This window comes from Patagioenas fasciata, chromosome 1, assembly GCF_037038585.1.
Source record: "Patagioenas fasciata isolate bPatFas1 chromosome 1, bPatFas1.hap1, whole genome shotgun sequence".
Lineage (NCBI taxonomy): Eukaryota > Metazoa > Chordata > Aves > Columbiformes > Columbidae > Patagioenas > Patagioenas fasciata.
In genome coordinates this window covers 47,122,397-47,138,646 of record NC_092520.1, presented here as the reverse complement: position 1 = coordinate 47,138,646, position 16,250 = coordinate 47,122,397, and the positions used below count along the sequence as shown (strand labels likewise).

At 36.3% G+C, this 16,250-nt stretch overlaps 1 protein-coding gene across 6 annotated transcripts in view; it reads left to right on the top strand.

Moving 5' to 3' along the window:
* The window catches only part of RBM26 (RNA binding motif protein 26), a 65,067-nt gene that overhangs the window by 38,943 nt on the left and 9,874 nt on the right, over nt 1-16,250 (top strand). For all 6 annotated transcript variants that reach the window (XM_071806521.1, XM_071806510.1, XM_071806512.1 and 3 more), the window contains 4 exons: nt 5,023-5,127; nt 7,095-7,304; nt 9,631-9,717; nt 13,100-13,213. In XM_071806521.1, the coding sequence (XP_071662622.1) occupies nt 5,023-5,127; nt 7,095-7,304; nt 9,631-9,717; nt 13,100-13,213 (516 nt within the window). The remainder of the gene's footprint in view (nt 1-5,022; nt 5,128-7,094; nt 7,305-9,630; nt 9,718-13,099; nt 13,214-16,250) is intronic.

Sequence of the window (16,250 nt, the reverse complement as noted above, 5' to 3'; positions counted from 1 at the left end):
TGTGAAATACTCTGCTGTGTTTTAGAGGGGGAACTAATGGTAATAAGAAAAAAAAATATTCAGACATGGCTATAATAAGATCAAATTCCTTTTTTTTTTTTTTTTTTTTTTGAGATGAGAGAATTTTTTTTTTTTTAACGTTTTTGGAAGAGAGTGGATGTTGTTTGATAAGAAAATGTTTCTGAGAGGTCTGAACGAAGTTACCTACCTGTAGAGTGAATTTAAACTATGAAAGTACTAGGAATTGTCAATGTTCTCCAAGCTGCATTGGACAAAACCTCATGTTTTTGTAAAATACTCTTCTGCTGGTGGTGTACTGTGCTTAATAAATTTGAACAGGAAGAATAGTTTATAATAGTTTCAGTCAAAGAATAGTGATTGGTTGTGGGTTTCACCACATGCAAGGGAAAGAATCCAGACCCATAAAAATAAATAAGCAAGTTGCATCATGAAAACTCGCTAAATTCTTGACTAGAAAATAGTAAATGCAGCATTTTAACCAATGACAGTTTTTTTATCCTGAGAGTGGTCCAGTACGTTCTTAGAGTGGACAAGAAAATAGTCTGATAACACAAAGTTGCTCAAAAGGACTGAGGTTGGAATGGATTTCTGGGGATTGTCCTGTTCCATCACCAGGCACTGCTACAGAGACGTCTGGATGTCTTCTTCACTAATGCCCACTGGGAATTTAAACACATGGATAAGGTCCTGTCCCCCTCCCACCTTCTCATCCTGGAGTTGAACCATCCCAACTCAGCCTCGGTTCATATAGTAGGTGCTCCACTGCCTTAATGATCTTTGTGACCTTTCACTGGATTCTATCCACTGTGTTTCTCTTGTGCTGGGGAGGCTGGAACTGGACACAGCACTCTGTATGTGACCTCACCACTGCAGAGTAGAGGATCACCTCCCTCAACCTGCTGGTGGTGTGCTTCCTAGTGCAGCCCAGGAGGTTGTCAGCCTTCTTTGTCACAAGGACACCTTCCTGGCTCATGTTCAGCTTCTGCTCTGCTACCAGGACACCCCAGGTCCTCTTCATTTGGGTAGCCCCCAACCTGTACTGTTGGCTGCGATTATTCTTCCCCAGATGTAAGACTTGGCATTTCCCTTTACTGAAATGCAGGAGGTTCCTCCTGCCCTGTTTCTCCAGCATGTCAAGATCTTTCTGAATGGAAATACAACGAACTGGTGTAGCAGCCACTTCTCCGAATTTTGTATTATCCACAAACTTACAGAGGGTAACATTTTGTGTTACCATCCAGGTCACTAATGAAGATATTAAACAGTATCGACTGCTGAGGTACACCTCTAGTGACTGGTCTTCAGCTGGGCTTCTGTCACTGATCAGAACCTTTGAACCTAGCAGCTCAGCCAGTCTCACTGTCTGCCTAGTCAGCACTTCACCCCTTTGGCTGTGAGGATGTTGTGTGTGGCAGTGTTGAAAGCCTTACTGAAGTCAAAGTAAACAACTTCCACTGCTCTGTTCTTGTCCACCAAGCCAGTCACCTCCTTATAGATGGCTGTTAAGGTCAAGTATGATTTTTCCTTTCCTGAATCACCTTCTTGTTCTCAGAATGCTGGGAAATGTTTTCCAAAATTATTTGCTCCTTCATCCTCCCAGGGATTGTGGTGAGGCTGACCAGAATGTAGTTCCCCAGATTTCCGTGCCCTTCTTGAAGATCAGAGTGACGTGTGCTTTTTTTTCCTGTCCCAAGGAACCTCCCCCAAAAGCCATGACCTTTCAAAGATAATTGAGATTGCCTTTCCAATGACATCAGCAAACTTTCTCAAGTACTTATGGTTGCATCCTGTTGGGTTCCAGGTATTCTGTGTATGTCCAATTTGTTTAAATGTTTTCTAACGTGGTTTTCTTCTGACAAAGGTAAGGCTTGCTTGCTCCAGGCTTTTCCACTGGTCTCAGGATCAGGAGTTGCCAAAGGCAAGTCTTTCCAGTAAAGACTAAAGAACAGGAGGTATTGAGTGCCTCAACTGTTTCTGTGTCCCTTGTTGCCAGGTCCCCTTTTTTCACATTCAACAGTTTTCACATTTTAGTATTCTTCTTGCTGCTGATAGAACTGCAGAGGCCTTTCTTCTTGTTCCTCACCTCCCTTCCCTTGCCAGATCCAATTCTAGGTGGACTTTGGCTTTCCAAACCACTGCCTGCATGCTCAGACAGTTTCTCAGTATTCCTTCTGTGATCTGAACCTGTTTCCATGTTTTGTAGACATTGTGTTTGGATTTAAGTTCTGTTAGAAGGTTCTTGATCATCCACACAGGCCTCCTGCCACTTTTGCTTTATTTCCTGCATGCCCTGGAACTTGGAGGATGTGATTCTTGAAAACCATCTTACCTTTCCAGCAGATATCCAGGCCCAGGGTCTTCAAACAGGAGACTTCTTCCAATCGTCTGAAGAAGGCCTCACCTACTTGTTTTACCTGGTCAGGCAGTGTGCAGTACACACCCACTGCAGCATCACCCATGTTGCTCTGCCATCTTGACTCTCACTCATAAACTTTCGACTGGCTCATAATCCATCCCCAGGCAGAGCTCCATGCACTCCATTCCTACTGCACTGTCACATAAAGGACAGCTCCTGCTCCTTGCCATCCTGGCTTGTCCTTCTCTGAGAGGCCATATCTGTCCACTGCAGCATTCCAGTAGTGTGAGTTTTCCTGCGGTGTTGCTGTAGTCTCAGTGAGATTGTAGCCCTGTAACTGCACACAGACATCTAATTCCTCTCCTTTTTTTTTCACATGTTGTGTGTATTAGTGTACAGGATCTTCAGAGAGGCACTGATTTCCCAGAAAATAAAGGAGATTTTCCTCTGTGATACTGTTCTGTAGGTCCTCCCTCATTTATGTGGATTGGTATGTGTATCCTTGAGGTTGGTTCCCCTTCAACCCAGGTTTGTTGATCTTGAGATCTCTTCCACCCAGATCACCCTTTGCTTGGCAACCTGGTTCACCACTTCCTTGTATGATTGTTTTTTTTACTTAGCAGAGTGAGACAATATGCTAATTGGAATTACAGTTATAATGAAGTTAAATGAGCTGTTTTCTATTTCCTTTGTAATATGAAAAGTGAAGAAATATTTTTCGCAAACCCATTTAATAATGGACAAAATATTCCAAATGTAGAAACATTGATTTTATTGATAGCTTTCCTCTCAGGCAGATTGTGCATTATGTGTGAGCACTGTTTTGTTAGTATTCGAAAAAGAGAAAACAATCAGTCCCATCTGACCTTTGTGAAAGTGAGAAATTAACAGATCCTTCAGTTAAAGTTTACAATTTTGACGATTTTCTGAAAGGCTTTGCTCTAGGTTCTCCTACATTTTCTTAGCTTTGAAAGGCTGGGCAGCTGAGAAGACCCTGCAGACTTGAAGATGAGGCCCATGTGACTGTGCCATTATCTTTACCTATTTTTGTCTTGTTCTAGTTCATACAGATTACAAAATACGCTTCCTCCCTGAGTGTAGAAACCTTTGCTGCCTCTTGGTGTATCTTGAAGGAGGGGAGGTATTTTCTTCTTGAGACCTGACACAGCTCTGTAAAAGAGAAGTCTTCATTAAGAACGCTAGAAATAAACCTCAAAAGTTTAGAGACTTTCTTTACGACACCAGTGTCACTGGCTGCTTTGTGAGTTCTAACTGCTGGGCATTATTAAATTTCAGAAGTGGTTGTCTTGCCATATCATTGATGTGTTGCAACACAGTGGGATTTGAGAGAAACAGTGTTTCCAATTTTGAAAGCTTTGGAAAACATTTCACTGGTGATAATGGATTTTGTTCTGTGGTTGCTGGAGATAATCAGAAAATGGGGCTGAAAGGAGGTCAGATTGAAGTTGCCAGTTGAATAATCCAACTTTTTTTCTTTTAAAGCTTCCACGAAAACAAACAAATAAAAAAAACCCCTTCTTTATCGTTCAGTGGTGATACTTGGTTTCCAACTGTCACAACTGCAAAACCTTCAGCACTTGACAACCAGCCTTTGAATACATTACATACTGTGATTTTGAATCAACAGGTGTAAATATAAAACTGTTTCACAATAATCTATAATTTTATCCTTCATTTGTGATGTCACTGGAACATTAAAAAAAAAAAATCCAATTTGGAACATAACTTCAAATAAAATTTTCATGGTCGCATAAAGCGCTTTCCTGCACCTGTACCAGCACCTGCACCTCAGTGATTGCAATAAACATTTCTAAATTTGAGTTCATTCACCTTTCAGTTTCATATCTATTTTGGATTTTCTAGTAGTTTCTAACATTTTTTTAAACTTTGTGCTGGAAGGCACCTCTGGGTGCATAAGAGACCAACCTTTTGTTAGCAGAGGTCTTGTTACTGTGTTTTTTCTACCATGGTCTGAACAGAACTACCACTTGTGCTTTTTCCACTACGAAATTGTGACAGACTTAGATGCTTTTTCTCATTATTGATTATAGATTTTTGTGTTCATTCATAATTGTACTGCATTTTTTCATAGAATCCTTTTTTATCTCATCATCACTACAGTATAATTTTGCATTTTCTATTTTGTGTACCTGTAGTTCAGGAGAAATCCCATTGGCTTTGGCTGTGTGTTAGTCAAAAAGGTTTGACATCACCAAGCTCAGAAACATACTACTGCACATGAAAGTTTCATCTTGCCAAGAATCTCCTAAGCTTGTGTTTGGTTTGTTTATGAAGGTGGAAACCTAGTGTAGTAAGTGGTATGCCTGCAAAGTTGCGACTGTGATCTGAATTAATAAGACACAACTTGGTTAAATTTAAAATTCCACTACAGCTTCTGGTTTTCAAATTCCTTTTCCTTAGAGTTTCCATGGATCCATTTTTGAGGTAGTGGTGCTGCAGCAGATTTCTGCCTTCCCTGGAGGGAATCTTTAAGTCTCTGTGTATTTCTGAAATAGCTTCCTGGTAGGAGTGTAGCAATAGATTCTTGGGTTTTATCGGAAAATTGTTTCCTCAGTAGAGAATGTGAACTGTGCAACTAATAATTTACCATAACAATTTCTTAGATGCAGAAAGAGTTACTAGATACTGAACTGGATTTATACAAGAAGATGCAAGCTGGGGAGGAAGTTACAGAATTAAGACGAAAATATACAGAGCTACAGCTGGAAGTATGTTTGTCTCCTCTTTTGTAGCAATTAACTTTTAATCAAATGTTTTCATATATGTTGATTATCTTGTGTATTGTATCATAAACTATTTTCTTTCAGAGTGCAATATGAAGTGCATATACATGGAGGCATTTAGCAATATTTTAAAAAGTCAATTTCTAAATTCCACTGAGGTGGAGAAACAGTATTGTCTCTGATTTTGATTGTTAATCTGTTTAAATTCTGTAACTCTTAAGATGATGTGATATTTTATACATTTGTGGTAGTAGTAATTTCTTGAGACTGTGGCATATTTTTAAATTGTTGCCTGTAGGTGCTGTTATGTTTGATAGAAGAGTTAGAACACACTGCTTGATCTTTTATTCTTAGGTGTACTCTTAGTGAGATTAACCAAAAAGGCTGAAGTGCCAAAAGTAGTAGTATTGCAGCATTGATTTCCAGAGGAGGTTTTACCAAAAGCGAATACAATGTTTCAAGAAGTGTTCAATGTATAGAAACGCACTTTTTTTGTAATGTACTTGCTTTTAAAAAAATTCAGAAGACTGTGCAAGATTCTTCATATCTGTCTTATTTTGAGAAATTCTGAATGCTGTGCATGTTATTCTGTGTCATATTGTACTATCTTGCTTATATTTTTATGTAGTATCTACTTAATTGCATGATAATCTTATCTCTTTTTACTGTTAAGCAGGCTGCTGTGTCGCTTAAATCCTTCTTGTCTTAATGAAGTTTGGTCATGTCTTATGTATAACTACATATGAACACAGTGCACATAAGTATGGCTAAGTTGCATTAAAATCTTACTTTAAAACTGAGTTGTTACACAGCTTTGAAAATAGGTTGGTTAATAAGCCAAGCCCAAGGTAACAAGCCTTGATTTTATTGTGAGAAAACCCAAACAGTATACACTTTGATGGTTGAGTCAGCATAATCGTTAACTTTCTGGATTATTCATTTAACTTTTTCTCTTTTTTTAACAAAACAACAACAAAAAACCCTACAATATTATTTTTACCAAAAAAAAAAAAAAAAGAAAAGAAAAGTGAACCATATACTGTCATAAAATTACCTGAATAATTTCATTAATAAAGCCATAACAGATAGATCTCCTCATGGGTCATATCACTGGCATGCACTTAAGTAGTCACATCAGTGCTTGAGTTGTAAACACTGTAGGATATATCAGAAATGTTCTGGTGATTTCATTTAACATTTGATCTATTTGGATTTGAAAAGTTATTTTTTTTTTCTTGTGATAAATGTTGTAATTAAATCTTTGAAAGTGCTTTTTTGAAACTTAATTTTAACTTTTGCAAATTTTTTTTAAATGGCTGTGAGAGATACTGTCAGTGGCCTTTTGACTCTTCTTGGAGAGTTCATGCCAGTTCTTTACAAAGGCTATACAGGTATTATGGGAATGGAAATTAGTGAGTACATAGAGCCAGATTTTTAGTGAGTACTTTGTCCTTGGAGGTGCTCAGTAGAGCCTCTGTTTCATGCCTCACGATTCTGTGGCCAAAAGCTAGTGCTGCGTTAGTTCTGGTCAGCATGAAAGTCTTGGCTGGACACTGAGAGACAAATTAAGAGATGGATGAAAAGACAAATTGAGTAGTTAGTCACTACATCAAGAAAATTTGTTAATGAAATTTTAAATGTTGTGCTGCAGTTCCTTTCTCCTATGAGGAATTATCCTTGCAGATAAGAGCGCTTTTGCTTTCTGCTTTTAATAACTGGTTCTTCTTCCCTATTTCCATCCTATTTTTCATTTGTTAATAAGTAACAGTATTAGCTTTTTAATGTTATTCACATACTCATCTTTTATTATTTTAAGACCTGTAAGCTGATCTTTCTGAGGCTTGTTTGGGGATGTTTTTGAAGGGAACATCAAAATATGTGTTTGTTAATTTTGTCTAAATATCTAGATTATGAATTTTAATATGTCAATATGTTATGTATAAACATCTTAGGCTGCCAAACGAGGGATTCTTTCTTCAGTTCGTGGTAGAGGGGTTCATGCAAGAGGTCGGGGTGCATCACGTAGCAGAGGTAGAGGAATACGAGGCCGGGGTAGAGGCAGAGGAGTTCCTGTGCATGCAGTTGTGGATCATCGACCTAGGGCATTAGAAATCTCTGCATTTACAGAAAGTGATAGAGAAGATCTTCTTCCTCATTTTGCGGTATGTGGCAATTTTTTTGTTCTTTGGATGACAGTCTTCTTGTTTTGTCTTGATATAATACATCTGGAAACATTATTTAGGAATGAACCTGTTCATGGAAAAAGAGGATACATCAGAAAAAGGTGTAACAAATTACACCATTGGTTCAACTAGTTCTAAAAGTAACCACACAGCATTTACAAGACTTGTGGGGTTTTTTTATTAAAAGAAAGGAAATTTGGAATGTAAAACAATGACTTTTTTCAGCATATATGTAAAATGGTTACAAATTATTAGATATAGAAAGATAAAATAACTGAAAGGATGGTGAGAAAAAAAAAAAGATTCACTGCCCGAACTTTCAGTGCCTAAAGTCTGTTTATCTTCATTGAAGTATCTTAACAAGTGCTTAATGAAAATTTTCACTGAGGATTTTCAGTGCCTTTGCCTGATTTTCTGAATTTAAGAATCAAGATGAGAATTGTACAACCGTATGCAGATCTTGGCAGGACAGCCAAAGGTTTCTGTTTCTTCATCTGTGTAAGCTTAACAAGTCAGAGCTTTTTATACTTTTTCCTATTTTTAGTCTAAAAAATTATAAACTGACATTTTTTAGCAAATTTTTATTTGCAAATATAATGAAGTTAGAAATCAGTCTAAATTTATAGAAACACTTATCCTCCATTATAATAAAAGGCAATTTGTTTATTTTGTAAAATGAATGGTAGGAATATATAGTGGCATAAATTGTGTGAATCTTTGTCTGTTGTCCCCCCGTTGTTTTTTTCTTTCAATATTTAATTGTAGTCATCTTCTGTGAAGGTAGAAGTCCAAGAGCCAGTAAGTCCAGTAAATTCTACTCCAGTCAATGTACTTAATATTTCCTGTCTGACAGCCATGCAAGTAGGTTTTAACAAAAACTAAGGCCAACAAGGACCTGTCTCTCCTTTTTAAAACTTAAAAACAAATCAAACAAACAAAAAAAAACCCAACCAGACAAAAAAAACTAAATGAGCAAACAAAAACCCCACTACTATTATACTAATTTTTTAAGGTGTGTTTCCAGGAGCTATGTATATATACACATATATAAATGTATATATATATTTTGTTCCCCTGAAATACACTGCATCATATCTATGAAGAGGAAACAAAAAGGGAAGCATTATACCCATAAAGGGGGACCAAAATACTTTCCATAGAGATTAATGCCATACTGAATATTTCTGCATACCTATATATGTATGTATATGTGTGTATTAAGGGGAACAAAAGTACTTTCTGTAGAGATGCATGATGGACTGAACATTTGCTCAGTGACTTTGCCAATTTCTGGTGTAAAACTAAGAACAGAACTTTAAAATGAAGCAGTACAGTCTACGTGGTCAACCACAGAACATTTCTCAGTCCAATTTCAATGATGAGTATAAGAAAAATCTTATTTTTAAGCTACCGTGTTTTGTTGTGGTTTAGTCTGCTTTATGAGTTACCTTACATGTTTTTAATTTCATTGTGTACTTCTCTTACTGACTGCAAAGAATATAAAAATGAAGATGGAGAATCAGCCACTGTTAAAAGCTTGCTGTGTGGTGTCAGTTTATTGTTGTAACTTAGCGTTTTCTAATACTTTGGTTCTGTTGCAGGGAGAATTAAACTTACTAAATTTAACAAACAAAAATATTAACCAAAGCCCCCCAACTTAGTAGTGTTTACAAATACAATTCTATTCACATTGTTAGTAGTATAACACTGAGAAAAATGTTAATTGTTTGAGTTTGCTGTTTTAAACTGGATCCACATTGCATGAAAATGCACTGAGCTGTATTTCTGTGATAGGATATCACAACTCTCTGCACATCAGCAGTGCGTTCTGCCTGTATAGATATGTTGGGCACTGCAGCATTACAGGGCTGGCAACATTAAAGGTAGAAATACCATGGAGACCATTACAGGAATAGATGGCTCAGGTTCTTAAGATTCTTAAATCAAATTGTGAAACTTTTTCTACCATCCCTTCATCTAATAAATCTTTTTGTGAAAGTTTCATAATAAACTAATGGAATCATCCCAAGATCCCTTTTTTCTGCTAAAGAGAGAAGTATTAGAGCAGAAGAATCTCTTTTTCTGTTTAATTTTACTTCATACCTGTATGTTTACAATCAGGAAATCCAGAAATGCAAGTCAAAGTTACTATTCCTTGCAAAGACAAATAATCTGATTGGCATTAAGACTGTGAAAGGTACACTGTTCTAATTTTATGTTATTCCTGAGGGCATTTGATTTAGGACAGCATTTTTAGAGGTGGAGAACTATTTCACTAAGCTTTTTTTTTATTATTTATTAAAAGCAATATGGTGAAATTGAAGATTGCCAGATAGATGACTCTTCCCTCCATGCGGTGATTACCTTTAAGACAAGAGCAGAAGCTGAAGCTGTGAGTATAGTCTTTGTTGAAAATACTCTGCACCATTGAACTTCTTTCTAGTTACAGTATACTTCTATATTTGATTAAATTTAATACTGCTACGTATTTAAAAATATTTTAAAATAAGTCTGACACAAAAGTTTAATTCTAGATTAAATCTGTCAGAACAGCATATTACTGAAATCCTTGGGAAATGAGGATGTTTATAGCAAGTTCAAATACAGGATATAGAAGAGAAATTAAGAGGGACACATGGGAGTTGATAGCTGGTTGTCTTGGTTTATCTTTATTTAATTGCTGGTTGTATTCTACCTGAAGACTTGTTACCCACCCCCCCCCCCCCCCCCAAGTCTTCCTGAAATTTCACCATTATCCTGCAGAGTGAACCTGTATATTTTGTTTGGGGTCAGTTGGATTTACTTTTGCCTGAAAACCTGTGATAGTGTAAATGTGATCTGCTTTTTTTCTTCCCCCCTTTTTTTCCCTTTTTTTTTTTTAATGTATTTCTTAGAAATTTAGGAAATTACAGAAATATAGAGAAGTAACTTTTAAAGACTAAAATCCAGAGTTGAGCTATGTTATAATTCAGCATCCTTACATATGGATCGTTAGGATTTTATACATTTGGCTCAGCAGGACTCCTACCTTATTCAGTCCATGGTGTAGGCACCATGTGGACATGTGCAAAATAACAAACACAGTTGTTCTGCAGATGATTTTGTTTTCTTTAAAATCCTTGCATCACTGTTGGGAAGAAGTAAACTGAAAATAATAGGGACTCCTGAAAGAATGGATTCATATTTACGGTATGATTGTAGGGAAAGATTTTGTTTTATATTTATATTTTGCACAAAGTTTCTGTTTTTGCATGAAGTTCATCTTGTGGAGTTTACTTGAACGTAGTTTTCATATGTGGCCAGACTCCTTTGTGTGCTTTATCGTGAGACACCAGTAACCTAAGTGACAGAAATACTGATATTTACAATGCAGATTAAACCAATGGGGACAATAGTTTTAAGCACTTACAGTATCATTATGGCTACGTATTTTGAGAAAAAATTTGGCGCACATGCCAAAGGTGTTTTATGGAAGTGTAGAAATTTTGTTTGTGAAACTCTTAGATGTAGCAATGATGAGCACTCACTGTATGGAGATTTGTAACTATTCTGTATTAAAAAAAAAAAAAAGTGTAATTAATTATACGTAGTATCTACTAACCAATAGTGAAAAACAGTACTGTACAACTGTATTGAAGGAACACAGTTCAACAGTGAACAGAAGTTCGGTGGAGAATAAGAAGTATCTGCTGGCAGATGAAAACTGCCATAATTCATGTACTCAGAGATTGACTGAACTAAGATTGGAATTTTAATTTTGATGCTTCCTGACTTTGGGCACTTCATTTTGCAACTTCATATTCTTTCATGTTGTGTACATAAGAAATATTCTAAGTATTGAGAGAAACTTCTGCTTCCCTGAAAATAAAAACAGTTCACCTAGAACAATAATTGTTTTTTATGGACTGTCCAAATGAAGTCTTTAGTTCTCCCAGATGCAGTATGATTCACAACAAGGATCTTGACAGTACCTTACTGCAAATATTTGTTGATCAGCAAAATACAGTTTTTACTGTTACAACTTGTTTGACTAACAATTGGCATGGAGAATCTTTTCAGCCTTAGCTAAATTTCTGTACCCAAAAAGCAGGGAATGGTAGTATTTTGGAACCAAACATATAAGTGTAGAGATAGGAAGCACCTGAAAAAGAAAGTTGTGTAGAGAAAGAAAAAAGATGTGACAGGGGGAGAAGGGAGATGTGTTTGGTGGAAAGGTTGAAGTCAACATTATGTGCTTGTTTTTTTTCTTTTTTTTTTTCTTTTTTCTTCACTTTTTATGATGCATTTCGCTGCATTTGGAAAGCAGTATGTTTTTCCTTGATCACTCTCAAATAGGTAGAGTTTTCAACCTGTATTCAAGGTGAAGTTCAGAATATACTCTGGAAAGTGGGGATGTTTTAGCTGGGTCTGAATTCGTGATCAGTGTGTGAGAAGTCCACATTCTAGTTATCATTAAAAATTCTAATTGTCAAATGACTTCATGTCTAATTGCATCTTCATTTTTAAATTGAGATTTTATGAAAACTGTATTTGATCCAATATAGTAAAACCTGTATTTTTCTTATTTCTTTTTGCTTATATATGAAATATATTTCCACTGAAATTTCTATGTTTACTACTAAAGCAGACTTTAAGGCTGGCAATTGTAAAAGTTGTAGAAGGTAATCATTAAGAACCTCTGAGGCCAATTGTGAAGTAAATGCAGCTAATATTTTACCTTCTTAAATGAAAATAGGCCTGTGCTTTATGACCATATATGTTCTAGCCTGGAAGGAAGAGGAAGATTCCCTATTGTAAAATGTTGCGGTTTTATGTAGTAGTAATTTCTTCCAAAGATTACAAGTTGTTTCTGGACCTAAATGTCAGGGATAAGTACTTTTAAAAATTCTAGTTGTGTGACATTGTGATGGGACCATGGACAAAAAGCTCCTGAGCTGCATTTTAATAAGCATAGAATCTTTTAAATTTATCATAAATTTATATGTACAGATTTAAAATTTATACCTGGGGACTTTAATATCACACAATTCATGTTCAGATGTCATTGAACATGTAATTGTTTCTACATTTCACATTATGCTGTGCTTTCAGATTGTACTATAAATCTTTTGTGACCATGACGGTTATTTCGGAATGTTGCTAATGCTGATTTATGCTCATTCATGTTACTTTAATTTGAACATACTATTTCCAAAGCAGCCACTTAATGCAGCTGGTACTTAGACATGAATATCCCATAAGTTAAAAATTTTTACATTTCAATTACCATGGCTTTACAGGAAGTGGAGCATTTTCCAGTAGATTAAGTTGTAATCACAAAGGGGCTTTTCTAGTTGTTTGGGTGATTATTTTTTTATATATATATATATATATATATTAAATCATTTGTATGTGTGGGATGTCTTCTTCCAGTAAGGCATGCATTAACATGTTTGTGTCCATCTTTGAAAGGTGAAGAACCCATCAAGATAATATGAAAAACGAGGAAGGTGTTGGTTCACTATGTTACCCACATTACCAAATGACTTATGGTTTTCAAACCTTATTTTCCTCTAGATGTATTTTGATAATTTTCCTGAAAGGAGGTGTGAATTCCATGCACAGTGAATGAAGTTTTGTTTTAACCTATTAACAATAACTCAGCATGAACATATTACAACTTGGATATTCTTTTGAGAAAGCAGACTGCTAGTTTATTTCTGGCATTTAAGTATTACCGAAGTTAATTTTTCCCCTGACAAATATATAACTAAAAATGTTTAAACTTGTTTTAGGCTGCAATTCATGGATCTCGTTTTAAAGGACAAGAGTTAAAGTTGGCATGGAACAAGCCTGTTGCTAGTATGTCAGCTGCTGAGACAGAAGAAGCTGAACCTGATGAAGAGGAAGTAAGCTTGCTTTTTCTTACATTTTTTAAGATGAAATGCTATAGCATTTTCAGAATCAAATGATCTGTTGATTCATACTTCTGTTTTTGAATCTAATTCCTGTTTTTAATTAAGAAAGTGCATTTATCTACAAATACATCTTGTTTTCTAAGCTGTTGAAAGTTCAGGTACTTTACTTTTCCTTGTAGAAATGTTTCATTTCTTACACACCAAAAAACTCTAGAGGATATATCTAGAAAATGGAAGGGTTGGGTTTGAATTTGCATGAGAGAGATAAAGGCTTTTTTCCAAAACATGAATTTTTATATAGCCTACACTAGGCACTTATTTCTTAGATAAACAAATTTCAGAATCTAATTTAACTCATTATGCTCAAAATACCGATGTTTGTGAATTCTGGAAAAATAGATGTCACTTGGGGAAAAAGTCAATCTACTTCAGCTCAGGAAGTGCAGGTTGGACGTGTGCACAGTGATATGGACTGAGAGCTGGCTGGATGGCAGAGCTCAGAGGGTTGTGATCAGTGGTGCAGAGTCTCTAGTGGGTTTCCACAGGGTCCAGTCCTGTTCATCCTGTTCATCAGTGACCGGGATGAAGACACTGAGTGCACCCTCAGCAAGTTTGTTGATGATACCAAACTGGGGTGAAGGACTGACACACCAGAAGGTGAGACCTGGACAGGCTGGAGGACTGGGCAGAGAAGAACCTGATTAAGTTCAACAAGGGCAAGTCTAGAGTCCTGCACCTGAGGGGGAATAACCCCAGGCACCAGTACAGGCTAGGGGTTGACAGGCTGGAAAGCAGTTTCGTGGAAAAGAACCTGGGAGTTCTAGTTGACAGTAGGTTGACCATGAGTCAACAAGGTGCCCTTGTGGCCAAGAAGACCAACCATATCCTGGAGTGAGGCCACATCTGGGGTGCTGCATCCAGTTCTGGGCCCCGCAGTTTAAGAAGGATAAGGAATTACTGGAGTGGATCCAGCGACAGACTACAAAGATGGTTAGAGGTCTGGAGCATCTTTCTTAATGAGGAGAGGCTGAGAGAGCTGGGTCTGTTCAGCCTGGAGAAGAGAAGGCTGAGAGGGGATCTTATCAATGCTTATAAATATCTCAAGGGAGGATGATAAGAGGATGCCATCAGTTAACTGTGTACACATAATTGCCATAGAACAGCTGAAGTACACCTTGACTTACTCGGTGATAGCATTTTGTCTGTATATTTTTCCTGTACCTTGGCAGGTCTACTGTAGTGGCAGCTTCACAAGGTTGTTTTGATATAACCAAAATTGGTTATTCTTTTTACACTTTGTGGTATTCACTTTCTGTGTTTTGTTTTGTTTTTTTCTGAAGAAAGTCAGTTTGGCTATTCACATTCTTTCTCCAAAAATGCTAATTTCTTTTTATCATGTCAGCCTAAAAAACAGGTAGGCTACCTCCACCATTGTGTATTCGTATTAGGCATTTGTGTATTCTAAGTATCATTTGTCTTGTATATGCAAACCTCAAGCACTGTCAGTAATGAGCTGTGAGTGAACAAGAGGCTACGCTAGATAATCATCAGAGCATAAATTGATGGACTCATCTAAAGCTTTCCAGACTTTCAGAACTTAAGTAAAAAGGGAAAGTAACTTTCTTTTTGGTATTTAGGAATAACTTCATTACTGGAATGTGTACCTTCAGTGTGGATATTTATTTTTAGTGACCATTTATTTTTCTAACCCTTTTCTTGAGATCTGATTTTATCTTTAATTTAACTGTTTGTCTCTGGACTGTTTCTGCAGTCATTCCTCAGCAAATTATTCTTGTGGAAAATGCATAGGATTTGATCATGGATCAAAAACTCTAGCTGTTCATTGCTTTTGTATGCTTGCTGAAATCTTTGCAATACCAAACATGTAATAAAAAAATACTAGTTTACCTATATTTTTGTTAATAGTATTGCTGGATTCTTACTTGGCCCAGTGTTTACAGATATTTTTTTGATTTAACATGACTAATGTACTTACCTCTGACCTTTTTCCATTTTCAAAACAAGCCAAATATACGTATCTCTCGTATCTTCTATCTGTAATGAAATTGGATTTTATTTGAATTTTCTACATCTGAATTAGTCCTAAACTTCAACAAAATTATTTACATGAGATTTCTATTCAATAAACCGTGAGAAATTTTGCATTTAAGTGTCATTATCTTCTGTGAGCTTTATATTGCTTCTAGCATTTGATTAAGTTAGTATTTGAAGTATAATGTTATGATCCCTAGGTCTCATATGGATGAGTTCAAGAATTTGTGTTCATGCACTGAAGTTCAACCAGTTGCATAAAATAATTTTTACGTAGTTTTATTGTTCAAAATTTGGTACTTATGGAGGATTAGATTGGGGTGGGTTAAGTTCCTACAGTAAGTGGTCTGAATTTCATATATTCTTTTTACATGTAAAATGTCTTGAGTTTCTGTAAGCCTACAATTAATCATGGTGCGTATTTAACTTATTTCATGGTATCTATTTTAAATACAAAAAAAGTTTCCTTCATTTGTACATGTCTGCCATTTTAGTTCAGCTAAGGAATGCTGTGCCAAAGATGGATAGCTGACTTAAGAATTGTGTGAAACTAAGCACCTTGATGTTTGGGACAGGAGAGAGAGGAAAAAGGGAGATAGGTCAGTTCAGCAGAGTGACATTTTTAATAACGAAACAGGGCTTCTAGTACGTTTTTGAAAAAATTAGGACTTGAATGCTATAGAAAATCTGTGGTGAGTAGCCACTTAATTATGAAAGCACCTAATCTTCCTGGATGCCTTAACATTCTTCACCTGCGTGCCTAATAAAAGAGTTGGCTCTGCTGACTCAGCAACAGATGCCTAGGAAGAGTGTAGGATGTGTAACTAGAGATAAACTTTTAATCTTCAGCAGTTTACAGTTCAGGGACCTGTTGAGTCAGAGGTATGGGAACTTTGTAGTTGAAAGCACTCGATAGGTGTTTATTTTATGAATTTGTCTGGTTTCTTTGGAATCTGAATAGCATCTCTAATGTCCT